The following is a 24410-nucleotide window of genomic DNA, read 5'->3' as shown; positions in this document are numbered from 1 at the left end:
CCGTTTAGTACGTTCCTTCAGACAATTGTTGTCCAACTTTCGGCCAACAAATGTTGGATGGCAGGCTGGTAAATTTTCTTCGGACAACGGTCTGTCAGATTTTCATATTGCTTGTACACAAGTCCGTCACACAAGTCCAAAGTACAAACACGCATGCTCAGAATCAATGCTCACCAAACGTGACATTAGCAGAAGGTGCCCAAAGGGTGGCGCTCAAAAGCTGAAAGTCCACATAGTATGTCACCATGTTCGTTTTTGTCGGCCAACAGTTGTTTGCTGTTTGTATGCATGCAAGACGAGATCCAGGCACACGCCCTTTTGACAAAAGTCTGACGCTCTGTTGGCCAACAATCCGATCGTGTGTACCAGGTTTTAGGCTCGGTTCACACTGTGTGCAGGGTGTGCATTCTTGTTGCAGTTGTGGAAATCGATGCAAATGATTCTGAATGGCACCCCCGTGCATCTCAGCCCACAGCGCAATTGCACAGCCGCATTTTTTAAAAGGTGCCTGCACCTTTTTTGTGCATTTTCATGCACAAGGCTGCCATGGTCAAGCAAATGTGGGCCACACTAGTATCAACTGAGCCTAAAGTGGAGCTGAAGGGCTTTAAATCTGTTAACAAAGCTGCTTGAAGTTTACTTATAGCTAGGCCTTTCCTTATGGTGAAATGCATCAGCAGAGGAGGCTTTGTCAGGTGGGATGTTCAGAAGAGAGAAAAGCTTACTTAAAAAATGGCAGTGGCTTGGTGTGGCCCATCTTTTCAGATATTGAATGATCCTTGAGACAAATCCCAGTGGATTTTTTTAAGCATTCCTTGCTTTTTTTTTATGGAGCACACTATCAATCTGGAGCAGAGCCACAAATTTGACACCGCAGTACTGTGTAAAAGTTTGCTGTACACATTGCTCTTAGTACCACATCACATTATTGATCCTGTCACTGCCGACACATCACTAGAGCTAGAACAGGATAATGAAATATCAGGTTCTAGAATTGCTCCCTCGCTGGCTGGATGAATGTAGTGTTTGCATTTTATATAGTTTGTAGCTGTTGGAAATCCTGCAAGAAGAGTGAGCCAGAAGTCCCCGATATTATGGTAACCCAAAGGAAAAACATGTGCGTAAGGGCATATACATTCTGATTAAATTATAACTGATGACCAATACAACCCTTGCATTCTATACACTCCAGTTCGAGCTACTGTCCTGTTCACACATATTAATGAATGTGCATTGTAGATGAGGTCTCTTAAATGACACCGATGGTTGATTCTAGCCACTGTGATAACCCATGCACAATGAACCTGTAGCTGAGTTATGTCCAAGGCTGCATGAGGCATTAATGTGCCATATCTTACGCTCCTTTTTATTTTGTTCTCTTCCACCAGCTGATCTACATGATGGCAACTACATATAACTATGCCGTTTTGAAGTTTAAGAGTCGGGAGGATTGCTGCACTAAATTCTAACCTTAGTCCCAGCAATAGAAAGACTGTATTGTTGTAGCTTAAATTGCCACTGACACCCTGGACTAAAAACTCAGTCTAGCATTTCAAATTTTTCAATTACATTTTTTTTTTGTAAATAGTCTTGCTTAATAGAGTCCTAGATATTAATTATTATGATAACAATAATAAAAGTATTGTATGTAAACACAACAGTGGACGAGGTCTGGCTAAAATCTGTTACTTTAAGAAAAGCACACTCAGTTTGGCGTATTGTAATGACCTCTGTCACATGTGCCTTCCATCTAGTCAGCTTTGCTTAGCTGCAATATAGTCATACATGTCAGAGGATCAGGGTGGATCTTGTATCCTTACGGCCATGCACATATATATACACCAGCTACATTTTCTACCAGTTCCTACTAATCAGTAACAAATGCATAATTTGCACTTACATGCCCCATGTAACGAAAACCTGAGTTTTTTTTTTTTTTTTTTTTTTGCAAGATAGACACAAATGTACAGGTTAAAAGTTAGTTACTGATCATTTATTAGCCAGATCTCAGCAAAGAAAATAAATACAAAACCATAAAAGGAGCATAGGCTTTTGGCCACTAGATTCAAGGCCAGTTTGACCTGCAAGTACTGGAGGCCCTGCTGGCTATATAAGCAAGAAAGAAGGAAGTGATGTAAGGTTTGACAGATAATAGTAGTGCAAAGGAAGTGTATTGCGTGACACAATTATCACTGGATACAAGTTTCTTTATTGACATGGAAGTTTGAAAGAAGAATAAGAGCACTAGCAATGGATTCTTTTTTTTTTTTTTTTTTTTTCTTTTTTTATAACCTATTTTTGTAGTTGAATAAAATGGCAATAAACACTAATTTGTGGACTGCATGCTTCTGTTTATAAAACCGTTACCTCCACAGTTTGTGTAATATATGAAGAAAATTTCTATTTAACAGACCATGTGTTTTCTATTTTAGTATGTCCTGAATTTTTTTTTTTCCTCACTTGTGTATCAATGATACAATATTGTTTCTTATATATAAATGTTCTACACAGAGTAAAAAAAAAAAAAAAAAAAAAAAGAAGAAATAAAAAGCAATTTGGTTTCATTTATTTTTGTTTTTATTCTAGGGTGGGGGGTTGGGGGGTGGTTTGTTTTAACCATCACGCAAAACATTCATTTAGCGATTTAATTCGATTTCTGTTGCTTTAACCACCTTGCAAACACATTTATAGACTTGTTTGCGTTATCTTACTAATTCACTTCCTTAGTTGCTTTATTTAAAGCTGAACTCTGGGGACAAAAATATTCATTGAAAAATATTCCTTATTAGCCACAAAGGCTAGAAATCCATTTTGTGCGCACCAAATGTCTTTGCAAACCCATTTATGAATTTGTCAATTTGACATGATCACTGTGCTGCAAAAAGCTGATCTGTGGGAAGGACAAGCATGTCCACCCACTACAGGCTGCCTGCATAAAACTACAAGGGAGCTGATTCCAGACCAGACACTCTACCCAAGGAGAGACAGCCGTATTCCCCAGTCTTGAGGCATAGCTTAATACAGGATTACTGCACAGATCTGGATGAAATAACACAAAGTACACCAAAATTCAAGTAAGAATACACATCTTTTGCATTTAAACAATATTTGCTTATCCCGGAATTCAGCTTTAACTCTGATCACCATAGTCTAATAAGTGCATGAATGGATGTGTTTGTTAATTTTCACTAAAGAGTTAATAAAAACATAAGTTAATTTTGCTTTTTATTAAACTACTGCTGCTTATAGGACTCTAACAAGCTGCTTGCTTTGCCTCTTGACACGTTTACTAGCCATCGTGCTCACCCTTCTCTTGCAGATCCACTTCCTCATGATTCTGGCTTCTAATTGGGCCTACTTAAAGGATGCAAGCAAAATGCAGGCCTACCAAGAAATTAAAGCTAAAGAAGAGCAAGAACTTCAAGATATCCAGTCACGATCCAAAGAACAGCTCAATTCTTACACATAAAACATTAACAGCATGAGAAAGCGGTAGCCTTTGTGACTAATCAATTAATGGAGACGTGTACAATTAAAAAAAATAAATGAATAAAAAAATTAAAAAAAGGAAAAAAAAACATAACATGGTTTTGGACATGAAGCTGTACCGTTTAAACAAATTACAGTGAGTAAAAAAATGTTTAAATTTTTTCCCTCACATATTTCAATCTCAGGCATTTTGAAAGGAAGCCCTTTGAATGCATTGGTGCTTCCTTTTTCTCTTTTGGAATACGCCATTCCAAATCGGGGAAGGGGGGAGGGGACGACTCAGTGGCTGGGTTGGATACTTGGATAAAATACCAAGTATGTGCATCTACCATAATTATTTTCAGTAAGTCTAATTATATGAAGGAATCCCAGTATAAAGTAGTGTTACTTTGGAATGAAACCATGAACCCAGTGTTGTATATACGTGCACATATACACTTGTGCCTAGAGCTGTGAAGTATTCAGATCTGCTAGAGCATCAAGAAAGGAATTGGCTTAGAGTTTGTGAACTGAGGTTTGTACACAAGACAGCGATCTCCTCTGCACCGAGAGAAAACCACGTTCATTTCAGTTTCCCTTCTTGCAGTCTATAAATATGATCTTTCAATAGTGTTCGTCTAAACTAATGAAAAACAAACAAAAAAAAAAATTCAAGTGGTGCATTAAAGATATAGTATTACATTGTTGCTGTAGGTCCTTCATACTTCTGTGGTTAATTGTGATTATTTTTGACAATTGCACTTCCTACAAAAAAATAAAAAATGTGAATTGTAGACGGTACTTATTTAGAAAAACAATGCCCAGTCTACCTAATGACTAAAATGTGAACAGACAGTGTTTGGGTATTTTGTTTGGTTACAATCCTGAGAGGATTTTTTTTGACAAGTTACAAATGAGACTTTTATGGTATTTAGAAAAAAAAATGTAACATAATAGCTTAGCTTTTCGTTAAAGCCAATGCATGGAAAACTTGTAATTATTTCTACTGCAATGCAGGTGATTGTTTTAGCCCAGTGTCCTAATGTATGGATAATGAAGGCGATGTCTTAATTTTTTTCTATTCTGTGTAGTTGATGGAAGTTTTCCTTTGATCTCCTGTTTAGTGTTCTATTTTTATGTAAAAAGGCATTACCTTTTGCTATGTATAAATTTTTGTAACCTAACAGTGAATCAATATTTTCTATCAGTGCCAAGGGCTTCCTGTAGTTATATCCAAGTGTTATAATAAATATTTGTAGATAAATCTAGTGGTTTTTGTGATGATTTAAGATTTTTTTTTTTATACAAATATCTATATAGAAGTAACGCTATGTTTAATAAAATAGGATTTTTGTATTTACTGGAAATTCTGTTTCTTTAGTAGTTTATTGGAGGACACAGCCATGTAGTCATCCACGTATGGAAGCATACGCACATGTGAAGGACACAGCCATGTAGTCATCCACGTATGGAAGCATACCCACATGTGAAGGACACAGCCATGTAGTCATCCACGTATGGAAGCATACCCACATGTGAAGGACACAGTCATGTAGTCATCTATGTATGGAAGCATACCCACATGTAGATGACTACTTGGATGTGTCTCTGCCAGCATACCCATGCGTAGACGAATACATGGCTAATTAAGTATATGCACACTGTCCAAACTTGCTGTAACAAGGTTTATGCTGGATGAGGGTTTGGGTTTGTGTCTGATCTTCCCTGCCAGAAAATATAAGTTTCAGGGTAGCGCTGAGCGATGCTGAGAAAATATATATATGTATATATATGTGTGTGTGTGTGTGTGTATATATATATATATATATATATATATATATATATATATATAATGTGATCGCTTAAAAGAAGGAAGAAAAAAGAATATATATATATATATATATATAGAGAGAGAGAGAGAGAGAGATCTCTATCTATATATAGATAGATATATATATATATATATTATATATTCTCCTTTTTTCTTCGTTATAAGTGATCACACAATTCTCAGCTGCACAAGAATGTCTGATCATTGGCGGACAGGCAGGCTGTCCCCTCCCAACACAATCAGAAAACTGAATATGCTGGAGATGGATGTGCTCTCTTGTCTAGAGCGTGTGGCCAGTTTGTGAAAGAACCGATGTTCCTACCAGTCCCCCTGCTTTCCTATTTCAAACAGTGCGCAATACAAAGAGAACAGGATATTGTTAACACAAGTACATGCTACAACAGACAGAAATATTAAATGTTGCCTTTAAAGTAAAGTTAAGGCAAAACTTTTTTTTAAAAATGGGATAGAGTGGAGAGGGATTTTTTTATTGGTTAAGGTTTTTATTGCTCCCATTGGGGATATTCAGCCCCTCTATTTGTCATTTTTACTGTTATTAAAAGCGAATGTAAAAGGAAATCCCAAATTTTTGGTTTTCCCCAGAGCAGTAATAGAGGAAAAAAATCTTCCAATGGGGGACACTAGTTCTGGTGACATCCATGGATTTCTTCACTTTGGAGGGATTTCCCCTCACTGTATACATTGCTCTTCCACCGCCCCAAAGATGCTGCTTGCACGACTTTTTTTTGTTTTTTTAACGTCCTGCCAGCGCAGTGCTGAGTGCTTTCACACTGGGGAGCATTGAGAGACGTTTTCAGGTGCTATTTTTAGGGCAAAAAACGCCTCCAGTGTGAAAGGGGTCTAAGTGAAAATGTCCAAATTGGGCCTCAAGTGTCAATATTTTGCGTGCCCACCATTATTTTCCAGTACTGCCTTAACCCTCTTGGGCATGGAGCTCACCAGAGCTTCACAGGTTGCCACTGGAATCCTCTTCCCCTCTTGCATGAAGACATCACGAAGCTGGTGGATGTTAGAGACCTTGCGCTCCACCTTCTATTTGAGGATGCCCCACAGATGCTTAATAGGGTTTAGGTCTGGAGACACGCTTGGCCAGTCCATCACCTTTACCCTCAGCTTCTTTAGCAAGGCAGTGGTCATCTTGGAGGTGTGTTTGGGGTCGTTATGTTTAACTGCTGCCCTGCGGCCCAGTCTCCAAAGGGAGGGGATCATGCTCTGCTTCAGTATGGCATGTTGTACATGTTGGCATTCACGATTCCCTCAATGAACTGTAGCTCCCCAGTGACGGCAGCACTTATGCATCCCCAGACAATGACACGCCCACCACCATGCTTGACTGTAGGCAAGACACACTTGTCTTTGTACTCCTCACCTGGTTGCCACCACACATGCTTGACACCATCTGAACCAAATAAGTTTATCTTGGTCTCATCAGACCACAAGACATGGTTCCAGTAATCCATATCCTTAGTCTGCTTGTCTAAAGTATGGTCTAAGCATTGACAGTCTGACCGCCCCCACACCCCTTCAGCAATGCTGGCAGCACTCATACGTTTATTTCCCAAAGACAACCTCTGGATATGACGCTGAGCATGTGCACTCAACTTCCTTGGTCGACCATGGCGAGGCCTGTTCTGAGTGGAACCTGTCCTGTTAAACTGCTGTATGGTCTTGGCCACCATGCTGCAGCTCAGTTTCAGGGTCTTGGCAATTGTCTTATAGCCTAGGCCAGTGATGGCGAACCTTGGCACCCCAGATGTTTTGGAACTACATTTCCCATAATGCTCAACTACATTTCAGAGTGCATGAGCATCATGGGAAATGTAGTTACAAAAATCTGGGGTGCCAAGGTTCGCCATCTTTATGTAGAGCAACACTTCTTTTTCAGATCCTCCGAGTTCTTTGCCATGAGGTGCCATGTTGAACTTCAAGTGACCAGTATGAGAAAGTGAGAGCGATAACACCAAATTTAACACACCTGCTCCCCAGTCACACCTGAGACCTTGTAACACTAACAAGGGAGGGAAAATGGCTAATTGATCCCAATTTGGACATGTTCATTTAAGGGTGTAATTACTTTTGTTGCCAGCGGTTTAGACATTAATGGCTGTGTGTTGTGTTATTTTGAGGGTACAGCAAATATACACTGTTATGCCCCGTACACACGGTCGGATTTTCCTACGGAAAATGTGCGATCGGAGCATGTTGTTGGAAATTCCGACCGTGTGTGGGCTCCATCGGACGTTTTCCATCGGATTTTCCGACACACAAAGTTTGACAGCAGGCTATAAAATTTTCTGACAACAAAATCCGTTGTCGGAATTTCCGATCGTGTGTACACAAATCCGATGCACAAAGTGCCACGCATGCTCAGAATAAATAAAGAGATGAAAGCTATTGGCTACTGCCCCGTTTATAGTCCGATGTACGTGTTTTACGTCACCGCGTTCAGAATGATCGGATTTTCCGACAACTTTGTGTGACCGTGTGTATGCAAGACAAGTTGAGACAACATCCGTCGGAAAAAATCCTAGGATTTTGTTGTCGGAATGTCCGATCAATGTCCGACCGGGGCATTATACAAGTTGTACACTCACTACTTTACATTGTAGCAAAGTGTCATTTTTTTTTCAGTGTTGTCACATGAAAAGATATAATAAAATATTTACAAAAATGTAAGGGGTATACCCCCTTTTATGAGATAATGCATGTGTATATGTACAGTGGGGACGGAAAGTATTCAGACCCCCTTACATTTTTCACTCTTTGTTATATTGCAGCCATTTGCTAAAATCTTTTCAGTTCATTTTTTTTTTCCTCATTAATGAATGCACCCCATATTGACAGAAAAGCACAGAATTGTTGACATTTTTGCGGATTTATTAAAAAAGAAAAACTGAAATATCACACGGTCCTAAGTATTCAGACCCTTTGCTGTGACACTCATATATTTAACTCAGGTGCTGTCCATTTCTTCTGATCATCCTTGAGATGGTTCTACACCTTCATTTGAGTCCAGCTGTGTTTGATTATACTGATTGGACTTGATTAGGAAAGCCACACACCTGTCTATATAAGACCTTACAGCTCACAGTGCATGTCAGAGCAAATTAGAATCATGAGGTCAAAGGAACTGCCTGAAGAGCGCAGAGACAGAAATGTGGCAAGGCACAGATTTGGCCAAGGTTACAAAAAAATTTCTGCTGCACTTAAGGTTCCTAAGAGCACAATGGCCTCCATAATCCTTAAATGGAAGACGTTTGGGACAACCAGAACCCTTCCTAGAGCTGGCTGTCCAGCCAAACTGAGCTATCGGGGGAGAAGAGCTTTGGTAAGAGAGGTAAAGAAGAAGGCCAAACTTGCCTGATCCAGAGTAGGAAAGGGCTTTCTTCTTTTTTATTTTTGTGCATTTTTGAACAAATGGAGGCAGTGCGGCATTAGGCATATCTATCCAGAGACTAGTCTGCACTGCCTTGGCTAATGAGTTCACAGTAGACAGTGGGCTGATAGCTCATTCTGATTCTAGAAGTGGTGACAGCTGCTGTTAAATTCTTTCTTAGTCAAACAAGCCGCATGTTGCACACTTGTAAGGGAGCTTGAGTCAAGGGCCTGGAGCACTGTCAGTGTTAGTGGTTTCCCCTGGAGCAAGGTCTATCAACTTATGAGAAACTTGGAGTTTCCTCAGGATCTGCAGCAAACTCACTGCTGTCTGTCCTGTGTGTTTCCACTCCCAACCACCCATAATTTTCCATTGCCAAGTGAAAATCTTTACCTGGAGAATGGATGTGGATTAAGGGGGTTCAGGGCATCTAGTATTGGGAATCTCAACAATCAATGCCAATCGCTGTCTCTCCATCTACCTTTGTTGCCAAAAAGTGGAGGCTGGAAGTACACAGGAATTTTATAGGTACTATGCCACAATTCAGACAGGAACTTTGGATTGGAAGGTGGAAAAAAAAAAAAAAGGCTGCCCTATTTAAATAGGTAAACACTAGAGCAGTGATTGCAAACCTTGGCACCCCAGATGTTTTGGAACTACATTTCCCATGATGCTCCACTAAACTGTGGAGTGCAGGAGAATCATGGGAAATGTAGTTAAAATACATCTGGGGTGCCAAGGTTCGCCATCACTGCACTAGAGCAACACCATTGGGCAGAAAAGTGAGACAAAAAAAAAACAGAAAAACACTAAGGCCCATTTCACACTAATGGTCTAGACCAGGGGTCTTCAAACTATGGCCCTCCAGTTGTTCAGGAACTACAGTTCCCATCTTTCCCGTCATGTCTGTGAACGTCAGCATTTTACAATGCCTCCTGGGATGTGTAGTTCCGCAACAGCTGGAGGGCCGTAGTTTGAAGATCCCTGGTCTAGACCCTCCATTCTCCTCTGTAGAGCAGTGGGTGTAAATGCTTGTTGAGCCATATGCCAAGTTGAGCATGCAATGCAGGATCCAGTGCCCAAAGCAAAATCACAGACCAACCCTTGCAGCCCCGGGGTTCTGGTATGGGCCCCAAGATTTCCCAGAGGGTCACAAATCTGGAAACTGCTAATAAAGGCAGTAATCATTCAGATCATGACATAAGTGTCAGTCACAAAAGTAACTGAATCTGCTGAAAAAAAATAGAAGAAGCTAGCTTCTGACCTTTTCCTGTCAGCTAAAAGAATGCTTGCCCAAGCCTGGAGAAAGCCCTCGGTCCCCTTCCAGGGGGTGAGAGACCATATGACCACTGATGCTCAATGAACAGATGTCCAGCATCCACAATGACTCCCATGCTAAATTCCTTAAGATCTGGGAATTGTAGCAGACATATGCCCTCCCTCAAGCGAGCTTGGACCTACTCTGACGGGCAGCCTCAATGTTTCCAAGCCCTTGTTTTCCCTTCCCTTTTGGCTTCCGGTCTCCCCCTCCCTTCTTTTATCTTCTCTTCTGTGCCTTGCTTTAAAAGGTGCACAATACATTATCCCATCGTGCTACACTCTTGTCTATTTCCTCTCACGTCCCCTCTTATTCCCTAACTCTCTTGCATTTACATAGACTGTATATTGCGCCACTGCTTGGGCCTTTACAGGCCTGAGGGGCGTCTCACAGCTGTGGGGAGCCTCTCCAGGGCCTTTTGACTTTAATGGTTTATAATGTAATGACCAGTTACTGCTGCTATGTCAGCTCTCTGTTATCTTCCATTGTCTCATTTTTGCCACTGTATAAGACAACCTTTGTTACAACTTTTAAAGCTAGCCTCTGCGAGGGGAGAAATGATGCTCAATTGTTCTTTTGTAAACTTGAATAAACACTTTAGAAAAAAAAAGTATGAACATTAGCAAAAAAATTAGTTTCAAGGAGTGGGTGGGGTCATACAGGGATTCTAGGGGGTGGACCCAGCAAAGCTTTTGCCAGTGTCCTATCACCTGAAGGTAGCAGCAGCATATAGCCCAGGATCTATGAATCAGTTCCTGTGTCCTGCACTGTAGAATAAAGGTAATACATTTTGAAAGAAACAGAGAAAAGAGGAATTTGGACTTACCCGTAAACTCCATATCTTCAAGTATAGCACAGCACACAGGCAACATATTAAAAAAAACATTGGCTATAGGCTCAAACCTTTAGATGATTGGACACTGGCAAGCTTTTGAGGACACCCTCCCTGGGGAGCTTCCCTTATAACCCTACCTTATTCCTGATTTTGTAGCAAGCAAAGCAGAGCAACAAGGAGCGTTAGGGCCCTGTATCTTAAACTGTACTGAAAGATATGGATTTTACAGGTAAGTCAAAGGCACAACAAACCAATTTACTCGTTGGACGGGAGGCACCATCTTGATATATAATACAGGCGTATTTGTCATCTTCATCTGGTGAGTGGGGACCCAGGAGGGGAGCACAGGAAGTCACCAGGATTATATCAACGTGTCACCAAACCTGTACCTCACATTGGATGAACTTTATTTATTTTGCACAACTGATGAACTTTATTGACTGCACTTTATTTTGCACTGCATTGACACTGAGCACTTTGTAGATCAATTTAAGCCATTTGAGTTTACAACCACTTTAAAGGCTCAGGATACTCCTACAGATCTGGAGAAGTGGGTGCATAACAGGGCAGGAGGAGGTGTTTTTTTTTTTTTTTTTGTTTTTGTTTTTTTAAATGAGCATGGTCTCTTGTAATTAAGTTCCTTGTCCACTGTGCAATGGTGGATTTTGAAGCAGAGTGCTCCTTTAGAAGTCCTGAGGAAAGAACATACAGGGAATCTGTTTGCCTAATGTAAGCAGTAGCTTTTAGGTACACATTAATGGATCTGACTACATCGAATGTAGAGAGACCTCTTTTGTTCTGTCATCCTTGTGTCCTGCTCCTAAGCACCCGATGGCCTCACTGAGCTGGAATGCTGAAAACCACCTTTGGAAGAAAGGATGGTCTTGGGCGTAATACAGTCTTCTCTTTGTGAAGTAATGAGGAAAGGCTCTTTACAGGAAAAAGCCACTGGTTCAGAAACACTTCTGACTGATGTGATGGCTACCTTCAAGATAGCCAGGCTCCAGGTTCCCCCTTTATGGTTGATATATACCAGTGTGGTGGCTTTATCTGACTTCACCCGAATTGGGTTTCCCTTTAGAATGGGGTAGAATGTCAGAGGTACAACCTGACTGCTCTTTGCTTCAAGATATGGGGAGTTTGGTTTCCTGGTCATGCACAAGGACAACAGCTGGAAGTTTAAAAATGGAGCAGAGAAGTTGAAACCATGGGAAAGCTCCCACTCTTTAAGCCTAGTCAGTCTTATTCAACTACTGAGTTGAAAGAGACTGGGTCACACCAAAATGCTATGCCAATTCTGTAGACATGGATAATACTCTGCAGAGTAATAAGGCTGTACACAAAAGGTCTAGGATGTACTTCAAAACTGAGTCCAGTGGTCAAAGGTCACAGACCAGAATATGTTAACTAAAGCCAGAGACTTACTCAAAGTGAGTATTCAAAGACTCGGTCACAGGAAAAACAGTGCCACAGCTCTGGACTTGGGGAAGGTCTGGAAAGTGTCACAGTACAGAGCTCATTGCCTGAAGGAGACAAGGCAGGTCATCTTTGGCCCATTTTTAGGCTTATTCACAAAGCGAGTTTTCAGAGACTGGGTCACACCAGTCACAACGCTGGACCTGGAGAGAACCCTTCAGCCAACAAATACAGTAAAAACTTAAAGTCCAGTTGAGTGCAGGTAGGAATTCCAAAGCCAAGCTGAGGAATTAGCAATATGCTTCAGCACGAAGGCCTTACTCGCGAAGGGGGTCTTCAGAGACTGGGTTACACCAGTATCACAGCTTTGAATCAAGAAAGCGATCTGTGGCTAACAGTACGCAAGGGTCTGGAAAGCACCAAAAGCAGGACCCAGTGCCTAAAGGACACAATTCAGGCTAGGCCCCTAATCTTCCATCCAGTGGGAAGCAACTTGGGTCTCCATAGCTATTGCTGAGGATACACTGATCTGGATAGCTAAAGACCAGCTCAAGCAGCATATTAAAAGTCTTAAATTAAAGCAATACATTTTCGCAGAGTATTGGATATTGAATAGAAAAAATAGAATAAAACTTCCAACCTCCTAGAACACTAGCAAAAAACTAAGGGGCCATTTGTTTGTTACTAGCAAAAAACATAGGCATGGTGTTTGGAGGCGGGGTTATACAGGGGGCTAGCTTAATGTTTGTTGCCTGCCAGTGTCCCAACTTCCTGTAGGCAGCAATAGTACGCTCTAAGATTGTCAATAATTCCAGTTTCGCTCAATAGACCCTAAGAAAGCTAATCTGAAATCTGAGTCAAATAGATTTAGCTTCTACGTTTTAAAAATAATCACATTTTTTTCTTTGCTTATAATGCAGAAACATTTTTTTGAATCAAATCAATTGGAGACCAATGATTTAAATCTACTATAACTGGTGCTGACTTTTAAAACTGGAGAAAAGAAAAAAGGCAGAAAGAGTGGAGTTGGTAATGGGAACCAGATTTCACGTTTCATTCTATGGAAAAATTAAACAAGAATTCTGATTAGTCGCTATGGCCAACATCCCCATTATCCTATTTGAGTGCACAAACATAAAAAAATAAAAAATAAAAAAATTACCCAATAACATGCAGGTGCACAGATTTTATTAAGAAGGCATAAAACAATCAATAACATCTGAGTAACAGAAAACGTGTTTGTAAAAAACCACAGAACATTATTTTATTATATAAATATATTTACAATACATTCAAATTGTGGTTTAACTTTAACCTAGGTGTAGCAGTATTGTTTTTAGCTGCCTTTTGCCAAGAGTGCCTTATGGGGCAGCACAATAAACTTAGGTTAATTTAGCGAATATCTGGTCTCATGCCAATGGTGTGTTAACATATAGCATGTTTTGTACTACCAGGCTCCCATAAAGCTGCAAGTTTATTTCAAATGTACCAAACGTGGTCATTAATTACCACAACCATTTGTTGTATGTAAATTTATCATGTATTGCCCATTTGTGTGTTTTAAAAAAAAAAGGGTTATTGACCCATTTTGTTCTAAATCTTTGTCACTGGATAATGGAGTTCAGAAATATGGAGCAGGTAGGTAGGTTCAACCATCTTTTAGAAATAATAGATGTAAATGACTGGAAGATATCATGTGGTAAATCACTGCAGTACAGGTACGTTTTGTACATCAACTGGCAAATGTTTTTCAATTTAAATACATCATGGAGTATGCATTTACGAAAGTGTACTGAAACACCATGCCATGTTAACTACCATGAAATGGACTTCTTTACTGTATTAATCTAGTATGGTAGCCATACACTTACATGACATTTTCAATTATTTGTGCAAGTCTGGCTTTGTTCACATGAGCTTTAACTTGTATAAGAGCAGTGTGTACAGCAAGATTTTGTGGAGCATTTTAAAGCGTTCAGCAAGCTTCAAACACTTGTGTTGAAACCTGAGAAAACTTTTAGTCCAGTATAAGAATGTTGAACAAACATCTAAAAAGGTATGATGACTGTCACTTTAAACAAGCTACTAGCAGGTGTTTGACAAGCTTTGTGTAGTGCTGAAGCCTACTTGCAGCTTGTTTAAAAAGTAGAAGGCCCCCGAAAGAAGTCCTATGGTGACGAAACATGTAGGGTTAAGTTACTTCTTTACGTCATCATCGTGCTACCAGGAAGTCAGGGTGGACGCCATTTTTCTGCCTGGATGTTTACTGATATATGCACATTTCTCATCCAACTAGTTTTTAAAGGTTTTACACTAGTTTTTTGTTTCACTTATATTACGTATTTGGGAGTCCATGGCTTCCATTGTGGATTACACCCTGAGATGATACCTCTGTTTTTTTCTACGATCCTTGCTGGAGCGTGTTTAACAAGGGGAGTCCCCAAAGCGTGTTTGGCCTTCCTGTCAAGGGAGTCCTGGCCTTCTGGTAAGAGCATAACTTACCTATTTAGTGGTGGTCGACCCCTGTAGTGGAGGGAGTGTGACTCATTTAATCTCTGATCCTTGTCTACCAGATCTACTACTACTTTTCACCACCATTTTATTGGATTGAGAGAATTTTGGACTTGATTCATGTTTGAGTACTTTTCCATATATGTTACATACTGTTTTCACTTATGATAGCGCAAGACTTTATTTATCCAGCTTGTTTAAAGTGACAGTCAGCACACCTATTGAGATCAGGGTTTAACCTCCCCAAACTGCAGCTGAATGGCACTTTAGTTAGTTTAGACAAAGCTGTTCATGGCTTGCCAAAAACGTTACAAAAGTTTGTTGTACACTTTGCTCTTGCATACAATGAAACCTGTCTGTACAATGCTTTTGAGGTTTAAAACAAAAGAAAACCTCTTACCTGTATGAACTATAACATTTGGGAAGATACATGCATTATATCCACATTTTTATTTAAAAAAAAATTTGTCGCTCAAAATTAGGATCAGTTATGAGACTCTTGAGATCACAAACACACACACACAAAGCATTAATATAATGATTTCACATATTAGAGGAAACTGGTCACAAAAGAAACATTGCAGCTGCTACTGCTGTCATCTCTTTCAGAAAATTCTAGTTGCCTGGTTGTCCTGCTGACCCCTTAGCTACAACACTTTGAGACAATGACATACAGCAGGTATGCATATAGTGCATGCTAGTTTTAAGTTAATGTCTCAAAGTACGAGGGCTTGTGAGTAAACAATACAAGCTTGCAACTAGCATTTTCAAAGGGGGTCCACAATAGCTGCTATTATTTTGTGATAGTTTTTTTCTTTTTACAGTGGCTTAATTTAAAATGGCATAGCAAGATATTTCCTTCCTGGTGTCTTCTTAATGAGCAATTGCAGACATGAGGAGTTATCAGGCTCAGCAGGAAGATATGCAACATTTTCTGCCATAAGAATCAGCTCCTGCCAACACTGGCACATCAAACAGAGAGCCTGCGCCGGTCACACAAACCATTAGTCTGAAAATTCAAAGGACTTGGATTCATCTTGAAGAGAGGAAACGACTGTTTACCAGGACGCCTCATCTGCTTCTCCCATAGAATGAGCTGTGATACTGAAGAAAGACACAAAATGATCTTAATAGGCAGAAATCTACGTGGGTAGCTTCACAATTACATGATTTATACACATTGTGCAAAAAGGCCATGTAAGAGCCCTTAATGGAATCCTAGGAAATCTTGTATTTTACCTTTTTCATGAATGATATTCTAATATGTGGGGTATATATTTGGCCATATACTACTCTACAAACAAGACAAAGCACCAAAATACTTTCATTCACCTCTCTTCCTGTCCAGCTGCTTTTTAAGAAAATACACTCCATTTCAAAGCCTAGTAATGTCCCCCCCCCCCCCACGGAGGAAGGACTTTCACAAGGGAAACGATGTAAAAATTCAAATATGAGGCGTCTGTAGAATGAGAAACATCTTTGTATACTTTTGAAAAACAGTCTCTCAAGATTATGAGATTTGCAATTGGTGTCGGAGTATTTTCAAAAAGAGGAAAGGCAGGTACTTTAAGTGTGCATAAACAAAACAAAATATTTATAACAATTTACATTGCATATTGTTCCTGAACAAAAAGTTTAATCTACCAAGGTCACTATTCCAAAAAAGGAATATAAACCCTTATATTTAATAACTAGTGGAACCTTCTTTGTTGCCAGTAACCTCAACAAAAAGCTTTCTGGAGATGCAGATCAGAGGTATTTAAAAGTTTCATATGTAAAGTTTATTTACATTTTTTGATATATCTTGCTTGAATGGATGGTTTTCATCACACCATATAATTTTTGTGATACCAAGGTCAAGGCGTGGACCTGGCTTTTTAAAAATTGGCAAGTCTTATATTTGAGCCGCTCTTCTGTTGGCTTTTTCCAATTTTTTGGACTTTTGCTATATTTAATAAAACAAAAAAACTTTGGAGAATTTTAGATTGCAGGCCGGCAGCCAAAGACCTTATAGAAATTTCTTGGATGATTTAAATGGTCTTATGTATGAGGTATGTTAGTAAAAAACAATGTTTGTTTCTCTCATAACAAGCTTTTCCGTTTATGTTGGCTTTGCAATTAGCAAAGAAGGGACACACAGATTGCTAGCTAGAATCTGCTTAGTCAGATACTTTATTAACGACAAGAGTATCAGCCTGTAATAACCCTTCATTACCAGGAAATTTTTCAGTTCTGTGATAGATTGATAAACTGTTTCCACTAAAAGTAGATAACCCAGGGTGAATACCATTTTTTGGAAATGAAGAGACATGCTAGTATTGAGGTAGTTAAAACAGGACTTGGTAATGGTGCACTAGATACAGAGCATCAATACTGTACAGGCCACACACAGAGGGAAGAGGAGGCAAAAGAGTTATAATTCGCCCACAATGATTTACATAATAAGGTTTTGGTAATTCTATGCAGAACATTGTTTTCTCCAAACATGACAGTCTGTATACATTAAATACACTACATTCATCTTTTGTTTTACTTTACGGTGGAACTTTTCCCTTCAGACCATAAGCTTGAGAAATAATCGGATTGATCGAGAAGTGGTAGATGTGGAAGTTGCGTGACCCTTGTTTGAGCCTTCTGAAAGCACAAAGAGGGAATCCGATTGACTAACTGCAGTCCATGGCCTTTTCTGGAATTGGATCTGGGGCTTGGTGCCCAAGGCCTGAGACTGGCAAAATGCTTTTTGGAAGTGGATGGAGTAGTAGGTTTCTAAACTGTAGGCACGGAATTTTTGAGTGGTAACAAGGTACTCTTACACACCATCATTTTTTGGATGTAATCATGCAAAGAAAGACCAAACAAATGTTCTCCTTGAAAGGGCAAACGTTACACATGCTTCTTGCAGGGTAACTCCTTTGAACAAAACTTTAGCCACAAAATCCTATGCATTGACAGACTAAACACCCCTAAAAAGAGAATGGTTTTTGAATGGAGAACTTCAAGGCATCCACTTAGAAACTGACAGCACATGAAAAAATCTTTAGAGTTTCCGCTTGTTTCGGTATCTCCACTAGGAGAATCCCACCTTTCTTCTTATACAATGGATCCAGACCTTACAGAGATCTTAAAGTTAAAATAGTTTTTTTTTACCTTAATGGATTCCCTGCATCAAGGGAAGAAACACCCTAACTGTTCCCTCACCCCCCCCAAAACACTTACTCAACTCTTCTCACCAATCCAGTACTGCTCTCTTTTCTTGCTTTCACCAGACACCATAGCCTCCTGCTGTTGTCAGTCAAATCCTATTCTGGCTGAGCCGCGCATCTATGAATGCACACAGTCCGGTTTGTCAGCACACCTGTGCAGGTGCCCCCAGCCCATAGCTTGATAAGAAGGCACCCACAGGAAGGAGCAGACAGCATCAGTGGGAGACCAAAAAAGAGGGGGTAAGCCACCGAGCAGTTAAGCATAAAATCTTTTTTATTTAATAAAAAAAAAAAATGTTTAGTACTAATTTAAAGTGGATATAAACCCTCTCCTATACCCAGAGATTAAACAAATCTCCCTACATAAGTTTTACATGCATATCTGCAGTCTTCAGCTTTCTATATTTTTTAGAATGCTAACATCATCTTAGAATTTTTACTTCCTCATTCAGCAGTAGGAGCGGAGTCTTGGCATACACTGTGAGACAGCTGATTGGAGGAAAGGCACACACAGCCCCCTTCACAAAGATACTTACAAAGCTGTGCTGTGACAAGACAAGATCTCTGATAATCTATTTATAGCACCCATCCCGACACAAATTTTCAGTTGCTTTTATCTCCCCTCTCAGAGAACTTGTCAGAGGAACAAAACAGCAGAAAGATACAGGACTTAGGGCTTTTGAGAGAGATAAGTAAGCACTACAGATATATGTGCCCAGGTCAGATTTGATGAAAGGGGTTTACATCCACTTTAAGGCTTTGGCACACGCCTTCAGCCACAATTGCTGACTGTAAAGCAGCTCCCATGAGAGCAAACGAGCCTTGAAAATGGAGGAAACCTCTAATTATAACTATTCTTAAAAATTTTCCCTCCACCTCCTTCTACCCTGTCTAACCTGTAAAAAGAGCAAACAAAAAATCTCTGTACCTATTTTCAATCAGCTCCAGTCACCTGAGCTTGAAGCAGTAAGGGAACACTCGATAACAGTTGTGAATTCCGGAGCCGCGACATCACCCATAAGATCACATGGCGCACCTATTGTTGGACATCCTTCTTCTCCCCTTAGGCAGCCAGTCACTGACACAGGGGAGACGGAGTTGCAGGACAATGTGGATGGACCAGAGCAGATTAAAAATAGGTATGGACACACATCTTTTTTCATACGGGTTAAATAAGATAGGTAGGTGGGAGGAGGGAGGGAACATTGTAACAAGAATAGTTAGAGTTTGGCTTTTCTCCCACCTTAGACAAACAGTATAGGGCGCATCAATAGTGCATATTAAATAGATACTTATCGTGTTGACTCTGTCATATATTAAAGTGCAATAGTGCATATGCAATAAATTAAATCATATAATGCCAATAAAGCGAATATAGTGCAAAAAAAATTAATGTCCTCTAATTGATATAAATCAAAAACACAATCTTCTTAGTAGATCCAATCACCACATGATAATAAAGTGCACATGCTGTCTTATTCCTGCTTCACCCGAAGTGGTATATCAAAGCGCTCATCAGACAGTAATGGCCACAGAGTGACCCTCGGGCATGGAAAAGATCGGATATATTCATTTGATGAATTATAATATCCTACACTTTTTGGAACCTCTAATTCCAAATACCCTCTTTTTTAAGAGGTTATTACCCTAGATGTTTACACACACTTTCTCCATCAATGCCCTAGACTGGCAAAACCATATATTCTGTAAAGATATCGCAATTAAACACGTTGAATGCATGTGTAAATAGGATAGTTTTCAATTTCTTATAGTGAAAAGGTCAGATGACATTTACATGTCATTCAAGCAGAAATACAGAAACTTTGTAGGGTTTCAGTGTGATGTATTAGGATCACTGAACCCATAAGCCCCCACCAGCACATATGGTTGCTGCAGACTGCATACAATGAAAAGCAGCAAGTCAATGTTTCCAACGCGTTTCCTCAAACAGCACCAATGGTTTAGTAACACCACATTTCTCTCTCTCTCTCTATTAAGTGTTTTCTCCCAAAACTTTTAAGAATTAGCTCCAATTGTATTAGGGTTACACTATAAATAGTGGTCAAAAGTTACTGCCATTCAAAACTGGAAATACAGGCGTGTGTTAAAAATGAAGCCTTCCATATGCTTGGGGTTCCAGAATTAAACAAATAGCCAGTGCCAGAAATGGAACGGTAAAAACGGGAGAAATGAAAGGAAGAAAAGCCTTACATATATTTGAGACACACATGTAGTTTGTCCACAGTGTAGTGTAGCCAAAGGAAAGCATAGACAAAACATCCGTTCCCTTCCGTCATACAGTATTTACCGTATTTTTAGCTCCACAAGATGCACTTTTTTCACCCCAAAAAATGGGGGAAATTGTCTCTGCATCTTATGGTGTGAATATTGACCAGTCTCCCCCCCCCCCCCGCTGTGTTACGTAACGTACAGGGCTGGCCATGGTCTGAGGGCATGGCTGCAGAAGGGAGGTGGCTGGCAACGTCTGCTGGAACTCACTGGGGTTAGACTGGTCTGCGGTGGCAGCGACCATCTTCATTCAGGCATGGCCCGGCACACATGATGATCATATAGCAAGGGAAGGGGTCCCGGCCCAGGTAGAAGAAGCCCAGGAAGCTGTGCAGCAGGTGAGCAGGCCCAGTGCACGGAGGCATGCCCATGCAATGTCATTACGGTTTTCTCTGCGCACTGGGCCTTCTCACCTGCTGCTGCAAACCTATAGTGTACCTGCATTGGTCACCGCCCCACTCCAAGTACAAGCTCCTTCCAGTCCCTCGGCAATCAATGCCCGCCTGCAACGGGCAGAAGAGAAGGGGAGAGGAGTCAGACCAGCAAGCCACAACAGGGCCAGGAACCAGGAGTTATTGGCACAGGTCAGGCTGCATTTCATGGGACTGGTAAGGCTGCATTTCATGGGCACTAGTCAAGGTTGCATTTCATGGGCACTAGTCAAGGTTGCATTTCATGGGCACTAGTCAAGGTTGCATTTCATGGGCACTGGTCAGGCTGCATTTCATGGGCACTGGTCAGGCTGCATTTCATGGGCACTGGTCAGGCTGCATTTCATGGGCACTGGTCAGGCTGTATTTCATGGGCACTGGTAAGGCTGCATTTCATGGGCACTGGTAAATATTTTAGTACACCATTTGGTTCAGATTTTTTTTCCTGTTTTCCGCCTCTAAAACCTAGGTGCGTCTTATGGAGCGAAAAATACAGTAAATAATACAATATAAACCTAGGTGACTATTATAATTAAATTAATGTTTTACCTGTCATTAGAAAGTTTTTCAACCAAAGAAACATCATCCACTGATTCTTTAGGGACCTGAAAAATGAAGTACATTAAAAATCACAGTTTGCACACTTCACATGGTACATGGGCTGCAATTCAAGCCAAATGCCAAAGACTCCAGGCTGGACCACAGAGCTACATCCTGTGGCTGGATGTTACTGGCTACAATCCCGGTCTCTAGAAGTCAGTAATAATTCGGTCACCTTACTGGAATGGAATCCAGGCACTTTTCTGAAGTTCTGATAATCTCATGCATGTCCACTTTCCTGCCTCCTGAGAAGTGTTCTGAAGGGGATGTTAAAGCGTTTTATGATAGTTCAGCAGGAACTAACTCGATACCAGTTTTTCTAAATGTATCAATATTTCCAGATGACCAAGTTTTCCAGTCTGACAACCAACATATTACTGCACTAAAGGAAGTCACAATTTGATAGAGATGTGATATAAATCAGATGCCTATATCATTTAGGAGCGTTAATATGACCAACTTGCCTGCTATACCTTATAGCATAGGCCTGTTTGGTATAAAACTATTTGGAATATATCTCTACATTTGGGTAAACATTTTTTAGGTTTGTAATTTTGTTTTAACCGGGACCATGAATTATGTGTAGTGATTGAAACCTGAGTTGTTTGAAAAGAGCAGATTCAGGTCAAGTAGAACCAGACTCAAATGGATATTGCTTCTAAATGCCTTTATCGTAGACAATACTGATCAGAATACTGCCTGTTGAGAGCTCTTCTGGAGTTTTTTTTTTGACATGAGGACTAAGAGATATGACGTCCTGTCAAGTATGCTGTAACTGGAATGTTGTGTAATGTGATATATGGTGGTCTGCTTTGTGTCTGGAGCCGACTGTTCAATTTGATGATTTTGTCTCCGGTTTGTGACAACTCCCCATTTTTGTTTACTCAGTTTGGGGTTCCTAAGATGTCATTATCGTCACAAACGTATGTACAAAAGACCGGGTTGCAAATTTCACATATCTGTGACACAGAGACCTGATAGTAAAAAGCCCAAGAAGCACTCGCTACCCCAGTGGAGCCAGATTTAACAGGAAAAGCAGAAACTTTATCTTGCAACTCACTGGCCTGCACTATAACCTGAATTTAGAAACAGGACAACCTCCTTTAGGACCATCTGGAATAACAGAAAGAGAATCTGTCTGAAAAAAGTAGTGGCAGAAAGGTGAACCCATATAGCCCTCACCATATCCAGGCAATGGAGAAAGATCTCCTTGAGGTGAACCAGAGTCAGCCACAGGGAAGTTAAAACATTATCCTCATTCAGGTGAAAAGCAGAGACTACCTTGGACAAAACAACCTTACAGGACAATGCTGATTACTCAAAAACTCTTCAGACAAACTTTCTTATGGTGGAGGATTTTTTATGCAGGCTTGGATCTCTTGGCTTGCCAGTGTTTAGAATCCACGTGGTCCGAGAAGATGGAAAGTGGTTTTTGGGTTCAGGAACTGGAACCTGACTTACAAGAACAAAGGGAAAAATTTGATACATGAAAGGAAGCTGTCGACCTATGCTGGTAATCCTTTCCTTCTGTGTCTGGGTAAATGCTTCTACTCTTCGTAGCGTTACTAATGATTCTGTCCATCAAAAAGAGTTGAAAAGTCTCTCACGAAAGGCAGGCTTAAAATAGCCTTCTTACATGCTTGCTTCATAAACTACAGCTTGAGCTAGAATGCTCTGTAGATTTGGACAGAAGAAAAGATTACTTGAGGCAGCAGTCGACCAGCTTCCAGCACTAGCCAGATGCTAGCAACAATCATCTGGACAATGCAATTAATAAGCTGATACTAGCAGCTGCCAACTCCATGTTAAGAGATTTAACCTGTCAGCTAAATCTAGGCCTAGGCTTGCCTCTAGGCAAGGGAGTGTGCAGTGTCAGAATGAGATATATTAGGCATCTGTGTGTTAGACTATGCTAGGTGGTGGTGAGCATTTTAAACCTCTGATCACGTGGAGGCACAAGATGGACCAACTGAGACATCTCGCATAACGAAGAAAATGCCTTTGCTGAAGGACAGGAAGAAGAGTAAGTCCTCAGGGATGAAAAAAAGCGTGGGAAGTGGACCTTGACTGTAAACTTGAGGATGAGGAGTGGAAACGAGGTTCACAAAGGTTTCCTCAATGTTTCTGTTCAAGAAAACGCTTTTAAAATTAGAGCCAGATGGTACAAAGTGCCAAAAGTCTTCATAAGATCACGCTAGCAGTGTCCGACCATTGTTGGCGATGCCTGGAGGAGGAGGGTTCCTTCTTTCACATATGGTGGACCTTTCCCTGTATTTCTGATTATTGGCAAAGAGTTCACAAGACAATCCTTTAGGTGATGGGTGTCTCTTTGGCCTTTACTTCACTCTAATATTTGTTACACTGTAATAAACAATCATTGTGGACCTACAATAAATCACGAGCAGTGCATACGATAAAGGCCACCAGAATGTGTATACCAGCTCATTGTCTGAATACATGGCCTCCAGGCTTACGTGATTTGTTTCTCGAGACTGAACAGAACTGAAGAAATGGAAGAACCGATTCTTCATATTTCACAAGACTGAATGTCCTCCTTTATGACAACTTGGGCATGTTGGATACATTTTAGGACTACAGATCCATACAGACAAGTCATGTCATAGACACAGGTGAGACATGTTATCTATGGAACTGTTGAGGTTGGATGAAAGGGGGCTGGGCATTCATGACCAGGGTTCATTTGCAATGATGGAAATCGCAGTCTGCAGTGCACAGCCATCGGGTACTCAGATTTTAATGTGAAATTAAGGTAGCCCCAGTGCATGAATTATATCCCCCCCCCCCTCTTTTTTTTTCTTTTAAGATATATTTATGCAACATAGATTTACATTGAGAGATGCCTGGATGGCGAGTTATCTGCCTTGGTTATCGTTTCATTGGGCGGAAGTGCGCCGCCCATCTGCAGAAGGACGAGGCTTTGCATAGGGTTGTTATGCATTTCAAGCACCTTTGCGGTTTGTATATTTTTCCTGTATGTGCTTAATCCACTTACTGTAGCATTATTTGGGATATGGTGTTAGGTCAATGTGTATGCCATGCCTATGCTTTAACTGCCTATGATTAACGTTTTTTATTTTGTTTCTAACGTGA

General features: G+C 40.4%; 2 protein-coding genes across 9 annotated transcripts in view; one reads left to right on the top strand and one right to left on the bottom strand.

Annotated features, from left to right (window-relative positions):
• GPM6B (glycoprotein M6B) overlaps positions 1-4732 on the top strand; it is a 162857-nt gene extending 158125 nt beyond the window's left edge. For 4 of the 7 annotated variants that reach the window (XM_073614870.1, XM_073614873.1, XM_073614872.1 and 1 more), the window contains one exon: positions 3320-4732. In XM_073614870.1, the coding sequence (XP_073470971.1) occupies positions 3320-3469 (150 nt within the window). In that variant the 3' untranslated portion in view covers positions 3470-4732. Of the gene's footprint in view, positions 1-1388; positions 1948-3319 lie in introns of those variants that run through there. The other 3 variants (XM_073614871.1, XM_073614874.1, XM_073614876.1) reach the window with 1 other exon arrangement.
• Positions 4733-13442: 8710 nt separating this feature from the next.
• Positions 13443-24410, bottom strand: part of OFD1 (OFD1 centriole and centriolar satellite protein) — a 111199-nt gene continuing 100231 nt past the window's right edge. For both annotated transcript variants that reach the window (XM_073614867.1, XM_073614868.1), the window contains exons 22-23: positions 21249-21304; positions 13443-15880 (exon numbers count right to left, since the gene is read on the bottom strand). In XM_073614867.1, the coding sequence (XP_073470968.1) occupies positions 15835-15880; positions 21249-21304 (102 nt within the window). In that variant the 3' untranslated portion in view covers positions 13443-15834. The remainder of the gene's footprint in view (positions 15881-21248; positions 21305-24410) is intronic.

The sequence above is a fragment of the Aquarana catesbeiana genome, linkage group LG02 (genome assembly GCF_042186555.1).
Source record: "Aquarana catesbeiana isolate 2022-GZ linkage group LG02, ASM4218655v1, whole genome shotgun sequence".
In the NCBI taxonomy this organism is placed as follows: Eukaryota; Metazoa; Chordata; class Amphibia; order Anura; family Ranidae; genus Aquarana; species Aquarana catesbeiana.
Note: the sequence above shows the minus strand (reverse complement) of the source record. Positions and strands in the feature narration are given on the sequence as shown.